The sequence below is a fragment of the Thamnophis sirtalis genome, unplaced genomic scaffold, assembly GCF_051295495.1.
Source record: "Thamnophis sirtalis isolate CommonGarterSnake01/CBP01778 unplaced genomic scaffold, rThaSir2_p1.2 scaffold_15, whole genome shotgun sequence".
Classification (NCBI taxonomy): Eukaryota; Metazoa; Chordata; class Lepidosauria; order Squamata; family Natricidae; genus Thamnophis; species Thamnophis sirtalis.
Genome location: NW_028261395.1, coordinates 18,543,766 through 18,556,511, shown reverse-complemented (window position 1 = coordinate 18,556,511; position 12,746 = coordinate 18,543,766). Strand labels below are relative to the sequence as shown.

Sequence of the window (12,746 nt, the reverse complement as noted above, 5' to 3'; positions counted from 1 at the left end):
AGGATCAAGTGAGACTCTCTCTCTCTGTGTGTGTGTGTGTGTAGTATTAGTTTAACATTTAACATTTCTAAGAAATCTAGAAGATAAAAACTTTGAATATACTATGTGTAATGTGTAATATATATATATATATATATATATATATATATATATATATATATATATATATATATATATATATATATATATATATATATATACATACATACATATATATATTACAAATTAGTATGTTCTCTCAATGTTCTGTCTCAGCAAATTGCTAAAAATCTTGGAGATGAAGATATGTTACGTAATCTTATAAATATCCTGAATGTTACTTTAAAAAAATATTTGATAAAGTCCACACTAAAAGCTCTTAAAGAAAGTTAGCAATCATAGGGAAAGAATCCTTGCAGATGATACAGGTGGCTTAAGTGATTGAGTTAGAAACAAATAAGGAGCGAGATGAGCTGTGATGTCATTCAAACCGGCAGCTGCTAATGTAAAATTGGTACAACTGGAGAGTCTCAGGGATTCCCAGCAGCTAAGCTGCGAAGAGCAATTCTATTTCAAACAAGTTCTGTTATAGCCACACATTCTTTGTTTCTCTCTCCCCACTCCCCCAAGTCCCATGGAAGATCCATGGCAGCATTACAGATGTCTGTAAATCATGGTATGGCATGTTACAATAGTAACTATGCTGGAAGGAGGTACAATATTGCATGGAAGCTAATGAAAAGCAGTAGAGAAGCTTTCCCAAATATAAAATAATAGAATTTGAAGGCCATCTTGCCCAACAGGCTTTGAGTACAGTATCAGTATCAGTTCAGGGTAGGATGAACCTACCCTGAAAGGATTCCAGACAGAAGGCTAAAGAGCTCCCATTGTCTTTCTGAGTAATTGAACAAGCAGGAGCCTTTTCCTAACTATCACTTGGAACCTACCTTTCTGCAATCCAAGCCTCTTGTCCTGCCCTCTGGAATGAGAGAGGTCTGCTTTGACCTTCTTCTGTCTGATGTTCTGAGGTGCTGACATCTGGCTTCTTTGAAGAGTTCTATCCTACTTTCCCTACAAGATTCTTCCAGTTCAAGACCTCTGCAGGATTTGTATGACACCATAATGTGTGAGTCCCTTGGACTGCAAGGCAATCAAACCGGTCAGCCCTAGAGGAGATCAACCCTCACTGCTCTTTAGAAGGCCAGTGTCAGGCATGCCTCCTTCAGAAACCAAGGAAGAAAACTCCCAACTCCATTGTTTGTGGAATTAAAAAAAGTAGTTTTACCGGTTATGAAAAGATAGCAGTGAAAGTAAAGCAAGATCTGAGTCAGAAAGGCACGAACACATACATGTCAAATGATTACCCAACCCCCTCCCTTTAACAATCCCCACCCCAGTGTCCAATCTGCAACTCCCTAAGGTGTCATGTGGGTTGCATCTCCAGACAACATCATCACGTTGGTATGCAGGACAGTTGGCCTTGATCAGGTCCAAACACTGACCATCAGCATGTGCAGAAGATGCTGAGAAGAAAACTCACTTTACCATATCATCTCCAGTACCAATTATTCCCATCCCAAATACCATGCCCCCACCCTCCCCATTTCTATGGCAGCTGATAGCAAGTAAGCAAAACAGAGGCTGACAGCCAGATCCTGAAGATGAAACTTAAATACTCTGGTCACCTAATGGGAAGGAAGGACTCACTGGAGAATGCTGTGAAAGATGGAGGGCAAAAGAAGAAGGAGATGACAGAGAATGAGGTGGCTGGATGGAATCACAAAAACAGTCGGTGTGAGCCTGAATGGACTCCAGAGGATGGTAGAGGACAGGAAGGCAGGGAGGAACATTGTCCATGGGGTTGCGATGGGTTGGGTACGACTTTGCAACTAACAACAAGAACATAATGCGTGAGGCTTTCAGTCATCTTTATACATAGAGATGATTAACATTGGAATTTAATCAGATCCAATGCTGCTCCTGAGGGGGGAGATGGGTCAGTTTGCTGCATTGCCTCTCCATCGGAGGTTCTCCACTGGTGAGAATTGCATCCACTTCATTGCCCTCATGGCATCCACTCCCTGGAGTCTCCCATTTTTTTCCACAAGGGAAGGCACGGGGAGGGGGGTGTAGAGGGCACTAGTTAATTACAGTTTTATTGCCCCATTAACCATCTGGAGGGAATGCTGGCCTATTTGGGAAGGAGAAAGATGAGGACACTCATGAAAATTTGAGCTGAAAATGAAGCCAGTCCTCAGAGCCTCCCTCCACTTCAGAATGATGGTTTGGCATTCTGTCTGGTCTATGCTTAACATGCTCCTCCATTGGTGAGTGTCCTGCTTCCTTATCACCTTTTCCCTGCCAGGAAAGCCAGCAGCAACCCCTTTCTGGGGTTGAGGATTTGAGATTTCCATAGGTAGACCTTTCATATGTGCACTCTTGCTTTTGACGTTTCCCCATCTGGTGCATCTGCTGGTGGACGAGTTAAAATGAAGAGGGAGTGGGGGGGGGGAGCCCAGTTTTACCCATCTTTCTGTGACTTGGCTGGAAAAGAAACTGGCAGAATTGTCAATGTCACATGGTTATGAAAGAAGGGAAGAACCATTTTGTCATTCCATCAATGAACTTCTAAGAGAAAAAGTGGGGAATGGCCCACCATTTGCTATGTCAACAGGGATCTTAAAACTCTCTAGCGTTTTACCAGTTTAGTAGGGAAAAAAAATAGGACAGAGCTGCAGTCTCTTTTGAATGGGGCAGATGGCCCAGGGACCCAGGGCAGCACAGCCCTGGGGTGGGGGGGCAGGACAGAAGGGAAGGGAAATCCATTCCTTTGTACATAGTAATCAATTGATAAAGAAACTTTTGCCTACAAAACAGTGAGCATAGGAATCAAAACAACACTTTGTGCCATCATAAGGCAGATAGCTCTATTTTTTACGTGTAGTGCAAAACGATGGGCAGAGTATATGCATGTTTTCAGTGGACTGGAGGTGAGTAAAGATGATGTAGTGTGTTCTTCTCCTTGAGAAGTGGTTAGTAGACTGGGACAAAGGGAAATCCTGAAGCGGGTACAACAAATGGTACAGCAAAAAGTCACAAAAAAGATTGGGAAGAAAAGATATATAAATAGTAGAAAGAGAAAGAAGAAGTTCAGAGATTGGGATATAAGATTATTTAAAAATAAATGGAAATAAGGGAAAATAAAAATTGGTAGATGAGAGGAAGAAAGGAAATATGTACATAGATAATAATAATTAGGGGAGAAGATGGAGAACGTTTGTAAGGCATATTCTATTGTGAACTTTAATTAACACTGAAATGTAATATGTATGTATGGTATAGAAAGGATTGCAAGTAAAAATGAATTAAAGGTAGATTAATTAAGGTGAATAAAGATAGTAGGCCAGTTGATATGTATTAATAGTGGAATGTGAAATGTTTACAAATAAGAAAAATATTGTTGGGAAAGTTACCAGAGGAGAGAAAAAAATGGAAGGGGAATTTGGAAATATGCCTAACAATATATATTTAAAGTTACAACATGAGACCAAAAATATGGGCGCTTAATGATGTATAACTATGTAACAGTATTATGAGAATAGCTGGAAACTTAAATCCATCTTGCACTTCAGCCAAAAAAGAGGATTTTTTTGGGGGGGGGGGAGAGGAAACAAATGGAATTCGTATAAAGGTATACTTTTAAAAGAAGAATAGGAATATGGGAAATAGGTTTTTTTCTTTTTTTCCTTTCGGAATATAATTATTAATGCCACTGATATTAAATGGGTTTGCTAAAAGGCAGAAATACATCACGTAAAATAGAGAATGGAAGGGAGATAAAGAGAGGGAAAGAGAGAGAGAGGAGACAGGAGAGAGGGAAGTAGAAGGGAGGAAAAGAGTAGGAGAAAGGGAAGGTGTGGAAAGAGGGGAGAGGAGAGGGAGAGAGCAAGGGGAAGTAGAGAAGGGAGAGATGATAGAGGGAAGAAAGGAGGTAGGGAGGAGGAGAGAGGGAAAGGAGAACGGTTGAAGATGAAATAGACTATAATATGGTGTATGGAAAGCAGAAGAGCAAATAAAAATTGACGAGGCTTGATGGCAAGAGGAATTGATATATTATTGAACATTCAAAAAATGTTAATTAAGATGTAATGGTATACTTTGGATTATATTGTATGTATGCTAAAAAGATAAAAAACATTTGGCAGAAAAAAAGGTGGAATGTCAAAAAAGGGAATCCTCACAGTTTCATCCTAGTGGCCAGTAGGATGAACAAATACAAAAAGTAATGGTTCAGAAGTGGATCTTGTAACCTACATAACTGACTAAAGTTCTCTTCCTTTTCTGATCTCTCCAGGGCAACGACCAGAGACATGTCTGGGGCAAGATTGTTGCGCTCCCCTTCTCCTAAGCAATTGCAAGCTGCCTCACTTGCTTCTCCACTAAACCGAGCCTCCCAGGGACACAGTTCTGAAACAGGAGAGCCCCAAGTTGCCCCAGAAGCTGAGCCATCCCAGAGGCAGCAGCTCCTGGAGAACGTGACCTCCCCGCCAAACAGTGAAGCATACTATGCTGAGACAGACAGTGATGCTGATAACATCACCCAAGAAAAGCATCGGAGAGCTCGCAAGAAGACTCCCCGTTCCCCCCCAGGGGCACCAAATAACAAAGCGGGTGAGCCCCAGGATGAAGTCTCTGAGCAAAGTGGCTATGACAGCACACCTGAAGTGGTGGCACAAGGTGGAGAAGGAGGAGGGCTTGGCGGAGTGGCTAAGAGGGAGATTGTTTTTCACCCAGAAAACTACACAGATGCAGCTTTCTCACAGAGTCAAGTTTTGCTACATCCATCCTTATCTGAAGAGATGGAGGTTCCCCCTGAAGCTATGCTCCTTCCACATGCAACTAGGACAATTCGAGCAGAGCGGCACTTGATCCCCATGATAGGTCCTGTGGAGCATCCTGTCGATGAAGATCTGACTACCAGCTATGCAGAGAAAGCAAAGCAAGCCAGTAGGTCTTCTGTAATGATGTTCTTTTCCCCTACTAATGCTTTTCGTAAAATTTCATTTTAACTGGTGTAGAGTTTCCATTTCCTGAATCATGTTGCTTTGTGACATCCTGACCCAGTGAGCAAGGGGTGTGAACTGCACAGAAAATATACTTTTGTTTGGTAATGAAGAAATATCCCCAAAGTCAGATGCAGTCTAATTGTAGATTGACTTTTAGCTATACATCGTCCTAGTAAATAGCAAATTTTGAAGCTCCAGGTAAAGAAGATTAATTTTAGGATGAGTAACCACAGTTTGCATGTTGGAGGTTCCTAAAGGAATGCTGGGAAACTCTACATTTTAAATAACATTTCAGGGAGGGGTGCAGAATAGCCCTTCTCTGATTGAGGCTTTAGAGACCTTGCACCAATCAAAACATTTTTGGTGAAACAATGGATCAACACTGACAGGGTAAGCCACTAGTACATGAAAATAAGAGCAGACTCCACTCCCTTCTAGTACTGATGATGTTAGCTAGTTTGGTAATGAAACATCCACAAGAAAACCATCAAGTTCAGAGAGCACCAAGGACCCCACAGTTCAACTCTGAGCTACAAATATTCTCTTCTATTGATAAACACTTTTTGGTTAGAGGCACTCAGAGCCTGCCTTATATGAGATGGTTCCCGGTGGATTTCATTCTAAATTTTGGTATGATTTCTTTAAATAAGGAATGTAGAATTATAATGGCTGAGTCTTTGATCCTTCATACATAAAAAAATACAAAGCTAAAGGGTAAACAAATAAAGAACAGATTTGAAAAAAGAAAAGGCTCAGGAAAGAAAAATAGTGAAAGTGTAAGAAAAAAGAGGAAAAGAAGGAAAACTGAAAAAGAATGACTTCCAACTTTCTTTGGTAAAGATATAAGTAAAAAATATATCAAACTCTTATTCTAAGATTAACATTTTACATTATTTCCATAATCCCATATCTAATCATCAAAGCCCCAGATCAACTTTTAATTTCAGTTTCTCACAAAAAGTTCATATCGGTTTAATCACTATTTGTTAAGGAAAGCACAACTGATTTATTTCATTTCACCAAACTCTAAATAAAACAGGAATGGAAAATCCTAAACTCTAGTCTAGACCCATGCTTCTCAACTTTGGCAACTTTAGGGTGCATGGACTTCATTTCCCAGAATTCCCCAGGCAGCATGAAGTTTGCCCATCTTAAACTTGCCAAGAAAATTTGAGAAAGGCTGATCTACAGATAGGGATTTTTCCATTCCTCTTTCACTGGTTCTTGCTTACTTATAAGCAATCATAATGCAACATCCTCACTCCAACTCCACCCTAGAGCAATCATAATAGCAATAGCACTTAGACTTGTATTCTGATTTACAGTGCTTTACAGCCCTCTTTAAGCAGTTTACAGAGTTAGCATATTGCTCCCAACAATTTGGGTCCTCATTTTACTCACCTTGGAAGGATGGAAGGCTGAGTCAACCTTGGGCCTGGTGAGATTTGAACTGCCAAATTGCAGGCAACTGGCAGGCAACAGAAGTAGCCTGCAGTATTGCATTCTAACCACTGCACCACATTTCCTTAAATGTGCTCCTCCACAAACAGATAGGAAATGCAACATGGGTATTGATGATCAAAACTGATTTCTCTCTATTCCACTGACGATCTTGATAATTCTAGGATGATAGCTAAGAATGTAAGTCACTGAATTCTCGTACTATTCTTCAGCATCTATCCGTCCAAGCCGCAATGGCTACTGGTGTTAAATGTTGAGAATACACAAACTCACCACATGCACAGAACAATAAATATCAACAATAATTGACATTTTGGGACATTGTAATATTAAAATGAAATAAGGAAACAGTATCCAAAATACATAGAATTCTAGTATAATTCAGTCTTCAAAATGAATTATTAATTAATCTTTTGTTTATCTGTGTTATATAATAAGAGGAAGAAAAACAGAGACAAACTAGCTATTCTGTAGCTATTATGTAATTTTGAATGCTTGCAATCAAATAACTCCCAGAGCTCATTGATGGAACTTATCAACCAAGCAGAATGCTCAAAGGTTGGCTTTGACCTTGGAGTACTTCGTGATGCCTAAAGCCTGCTGGTATGAATGAACAGATGTTTACACTCCCTACCTTTAAAAAAAATCCTTCCTATTGCAATTAATCAGCATGAGGAAAGTATTTAGACTAGACAAATTGCTAAGGGATTATCTCAATTCCCTCTTGAAATGGGATGTAGTTGAGTTGGGTGGGTGAGAATCCTTAGTTCCTCCTCCTCGATTGGCTACTTCATGGTTATCATGCCCCTCTTGGGGCTTTCTAGAAAAAGATTTTTGGACCTCAGACTCAGCCTTAAAATGTAGTGCTTAAGGCACTAGGTGAGAAACGAAAGACCCAGCGTTCTAGTCCTGCCTTAGGCACCAAGGTAGCTTACCTTGGGTAGGCCAGTCATTCCCCTAGAAGGAGGCAGTGACAAGCCATTTCTGAAAAACCTTGCCAATAAAACTGCAGGGTCTAATCCAGGTAGTTCCTAGGAATCAAGATTGACTTGAAGGTACAAACAATTTACATTTATTTGCTCTATGGGCTTTTCTCGCACTTGTTCATCATGACTTGGAAATCTTATTGACTGTTCTTATGGAACATGATCTAATGATACAGCTTAATAGAAGGAACCCAATTAATTTTGGTTGGGTGAGCAAAAACAGCTAGAGACAGATAATCCCTAGCTGTTTTTGCTCACCCAACCAGAACTTAACAACCCACTTTGTGCCATGTAGGGCTTTATAGATGAGCTAGAATTTGCTAAGTTCCTTTCACTGGCTGAGGCTGGTGCTGGGCCAAATAGCATATTAAAAGTTTTCATCTATTTCTGCCAACAACGGCTTTTCCATGGCTTTGCTTTCTACTGTTGGTATTACTTGGGCAGAAAGACAGTGCTAGGTTGCCTACTCTGATTTACTTAAATACTTATTTATATAAACATTTTCTATATTTACCTGTCCCACTACTATGACTCAGAATGGTGAACAGGAATGTAAAACAAAACCAAACAAATAGAATAAAAAATAGGTGCAATAATAATATACAGGTAGTCCACGGGTTACTACTATAATTGAAGCCAAATTTTATGTTGCTAAGTGAAACATTTGTTAAGTGAATTTTGCACATTTTACAATTTTTCTTGCCACAATTGTTAAGTGAATCATTGCATTGTTAAGTTAGTGACATGGTTCTTAAGTGAATCTGGATTCACCATTGGCTTCATTTGTCAGAAGTAGCAGAAGCTGATCACATGACCCCAGGACACTGCAACGATTATAAATATGAACCAGTTGCCAAGCACTTGAATTTTGATCATGTCACCATGAGGATGCTAGAATGGTTAGAAGTAATTCACAATTACTTCTTTTCATAATTTACTTTATTCAGTGCTGTTGTAACTTTGAACAGCTGCTAAATTAACTGTTATAAGTCAAGGACTATCTGTATGCCAGAGGTCTAATCAAATGGATTGTTCCATTTTACAATCAGTAAAAAACAACAGCCAGAAAAATAAACCAACCAGCAAAGTGTTGTTGGAAGAAATACATCTGGTTCAGTTCCATGTGGGGAGAAAGACACTGGAAACATGGAGGCTGTTTGGAAAAATGGTTTATTGATGGGCAGGACCATGTGGGTTTGAGGTCCTGGGCAACTGAACACATGGAGTGGAGAGTGAAGGTTATTTATACCCTCTCTTGGGCTTTACCCTTGAGCTTCCTGTTCCTGTGGCAAGAGCATGTATTCTATCGGTTGTTGTCAGACTCCCATGAGGCTACGCAGGGGTCATAGATGAGGTTATCTGAGTTCCCAGGTTTGGTTGAAGCTTGGGATGATGCAATGAAGGAATTTGTTGTGCAGTTCCTAGTGTGGCTGAATGGCTTTGCCCTGAAGGATAATCCCATCATCCTGGAGCTGAAAGTCTTTTGTTTTGTAGATAGGCTGGGCCAGTCTTCTTAATGGGCACCAAATATCTGCTGGGGGCGGGGAGCTATTTTCTGTCTTAAAAACTTGTTTCTTCTTTTATCATCCAGGGAAATATAATATACTGTCTTTTTAAATATTTCCTAAAAGATTTCACTCTTCTAGGAGATGGGTGGATGCTAACTTTCTACAGTGTTAACACATACTTACTTCTGGGTTCAGCTTATATTAATTCACTGGACAACCCCCATGGGCAGCTGCCACACTAAAATCACTTTCAACTGTACACAGAGGCACAACTGGTTCTTTAGAACACACAGAGACCGACTTCCGGGGGAGGAGCTGTCGCCGTCGGGAGCTCAACGGAGCTCCCTTCAGAGTTCTGGTCTGTATATCTTATAAGATCTATAGATATCTCCCCTTTCTGGCAGAAAGGGGCAGGGAGAAGTTCAGTTGTTAGGATCTCTTTGTAATTCACAGCTTTTTCCCCCCGCTGTGAACGGAGAAGAGGTTCAACAATAGCTGAGCTTTTACTCCAGCCAGTTCTTCTCAGCTGCTTTTTTTTGCAGCCCTAGGCAGGTTGCCCCCCCCCCCCTCAGGGCAAAGCTAAGCTATTTAAAATCAATTCAAGCGGGGACCATTCCTGAGAAATCTTTTTTATTACTATTTAAAATACCAGCTTCAATTTTGTAAAAGGCTTCTTTGTCTAGCTGCGTTACAAGATGGCGATTTTATAGCTTCTGCGTTTGATATGTGACGTACTCAATCAGCCCTACTCTCCTGAAGACTTCTCCTTATTAACTGTTAAAAGATTACAAATAGTATCCCATCTAAAACTGAGGGGAGCAGAGACCTTGTTTGTTGGCTTGTTTGTTTGTTCGTTTTTTTTATTTTTTATAATGGCTCCCAAATCGAAGCAGTCCAAGCGCTTCCTTAATAACACATCTCAAGAAATTGCTATAAAGTCGCTGCCCTTGCCTCCTACGCCCTCTACTGGAGACTTGTTAACGCAAGAATTTCTTTTTGAAACCCTTAAAAATTTCAGACAGGAAATCAATCAACTTATATCAGATTTATATGATAAATTTGATGCCAAAATTGCTCAAACAAAGGAGGATATGATCGGAATTATGACAGTTATGACAGACTATATTGCTGGAATGGAGGATAAATTGGAACTTTTGGAAGAAACAAACTCTAATTTGACATCTAAAATTCAAACGTTACAACAGGAAATTGAAAATGCTCAAAAACAACTTGTCATGATAAATTATAATAAGACTGCGTTTGCAATAAGAGTTAGAGGATTGCGTGAAAAGGAACAGGAGAATTTGAAACAGACCTTTTTTGAGGCTCTCAGCCGTTCGGTGGGAAGTCCGGGACTTAACTTTGATTGGCAGATTCAAAAAATTTACCGCCAGAACTCGTGTGTAGCAAAACAGCGACAGCTTCCGAGGGACATAATTATATATTTCACCACAAAGGAATCCAGAAATGCGATAATACAGAAGCTCTACAATAAGAGGCTGAGAATTGATGGACAGGACTTGATTGTTTTTAAAGAAATACCATCTCAAATATTAAGAGCAAGGAGAGACTACACTTTCTTAACTGAAGAACTCAGAAATTCTCAGATACAGTATAAATGGGAAGTACCATCTGGCATTACAGTCACATTTGAGAATCAAAAACATCGTCTTAATTCTGTTTGTGAAGCCCGAGATTTTTATTACAAGATCCTGAAGGCGGGACTTCCTGAATCATCCGGACTTGGAGAAAGACAAGGAGAAGGAGAAGACAAGCAGCGGGACACGTGGCTACAAGGCAGAGGGCGTTGCTTTCCTCTTCTGGAAGGGCAGAAGAGTAAAGAATAAAGATCCAGCGATGCCTTTAAAATACTTTTTAAATTTTTAGTTTGAATAAAATTTCATGATTCCTGTCTGGTATAAAATGGCAAAGCTGTATATCGATGATGAGATATTGAGACTGAAGGAAGCGGTGCTGATTTTGGACATATATTGTATGGAACCTATATAAGACTCGTTTGAACTCTAATTTAAATTGCGCATGAATTATCTTTCCAGGCGAGGAGAGCGGAGATCGTGATTTTCTTGAATTGTGGTTTGGGAAGAATGGAGTTGGGAGGTGCGGGGTAGATGGAAGGGTAGTGAAAGTTCAATTAGATTACTTTGAGTCAAAATGTAAGCTGATTTTTGTATGAATTGCTATCTGAATATAAGGTTAAGAAAGATTAGTTGGAGAGTCTCCAGGAAGGTGGAGTAAATATGAGAGGAGTAATGGATGAGGATAAAATATATATGTGGACACGGGTAAAGGCAGGATGGAAGGTACAAAATTTATATGTGGATGTGGGTAAGGGCAGGATGGGAGGTGTTGGAAATGAAAAATGAAAGAAGCACTTGAGTCTTTAAATGGCTTTACAGAAAGGTTTGGATATTTGGATAAAAAAGAGATAAATTAAAGGTTTGGATATATAGATAAAGTGATAAGGCCCTTAGTTGGAGAATTCCATTTGATTAACTTACTTGGTTCCAATATAGTTTGAAATCCTGCAAGTAATAAAATAACTGAAATTAGGAATGAGGTACATTGTTTAAGATTTAAAGATGATGGGAAGCTGAGTTAATGTAGTGGGTTTGTTGATTTTTCCTGTTTTTCCTTTTTTGTGTCTGTGTCTTGGGTTTTTTTTTTTTTTTTTTTTTTTTACTATTTCTCTTTTTTTGTTTTTCCTTTATTTTTCATCTTTTAACTTTAAAGTTAGTTGGTTTTAATATACTCCAGTGCTTGATAAAGAATTATGCCGGGTATGGGACCTGGGAAGTCGTAAGGGGGTTAGGGAGGGGGGTCTACCGGGGGGAGGGTGGAGGGTGGAAATACAGCTTCAATTTTCAGAACAATAAGAATGCACTTGTATACTGTTGCTCTTTTTTCTTTTTTTTCTTTTTCTCTTTTATTTTCTCTTTTTTTATTTTTCTTAATTTTAGTGCAAAATATAAACTGAATAGATTAATGAATTGTAGAGATACACCAAAGTGAGGAGTAGAGGGAAAGAAGAGGTAAAGAGTAAAGAGGGAGTGAGAGGGGAATGTAAGGAGGGTGAGATGGAGGGAAGGGGAGATGTCTGAGGGGGAAGGGAAGTAGAAGAGGGGAATGTTGGAGGGGAGAAATGAAAGTTGGAGGGGGAGAAGAAAGGGTGTATGGGGGATCGAAGTGTCATGTTGGTTTTTCATGGTGGAAGATTTATTGATTTTTTTTTATTATGCACAGTATATAAGTGATTGTATAAAATGAAATGAAAATGAAATAAAACAGTTTTAAAAAAATAGAACACACAGAGACCCAGGGAATTTAAAAGAATAGCAAACTTTATGGAATGGAAGCCAAGTCTCGGTCCTAAGAGGATTCAGGGAATGGGCAGGCTTGAGGATCCCTTTTATTCCCCCAAATTCTTGCTTTGTTTTGGTACAACAATACTATGTTATATACCAGAGGTTTTACAATCAGTAAAAAACAACAGCCATAAAAATAAACCAACTAACAAAAGTTACCAAATCTCCCATGGAAGTGCTTAAGGGAATAAGCAATATTTAGCCAATAAGGTCAGCGGGAGAAGGTACTGTGGAAGAAAAGGCACAGTTTCTGCATTGCTCACTAGAAGATACCCTGTCAGTTCTGATGGGGTGAACCAAAACAGCTGGTGACAGGTGACCAAAGGGTTGTCACAGATAAACTCTATTTAGGCCATTTAGAAC

General features: G+C 39.5%; 1 protein-coding gene across 1 annotated transcript in view; it reads left to right on the top strand.

Moving 5' to 3' along the window:
* SYNPO2L (synaptopodin 2 like) overlaps positions 1-12,746 on the top strand; it is a 53,893-nt gene that overhangs the window by 17,383 nt on the left and 23,764 nt on the right. The window contains exon 3 of the mRNA XM_014060238.2: positions 4,334-4,986. Coding sequence (XP_013915713.2) covers positions 4,334-4,986 — 653 coding nt within the window. The remainder of the gene's footprint in view (positions 1-4,333; positions 4,987-12,746) is intronic.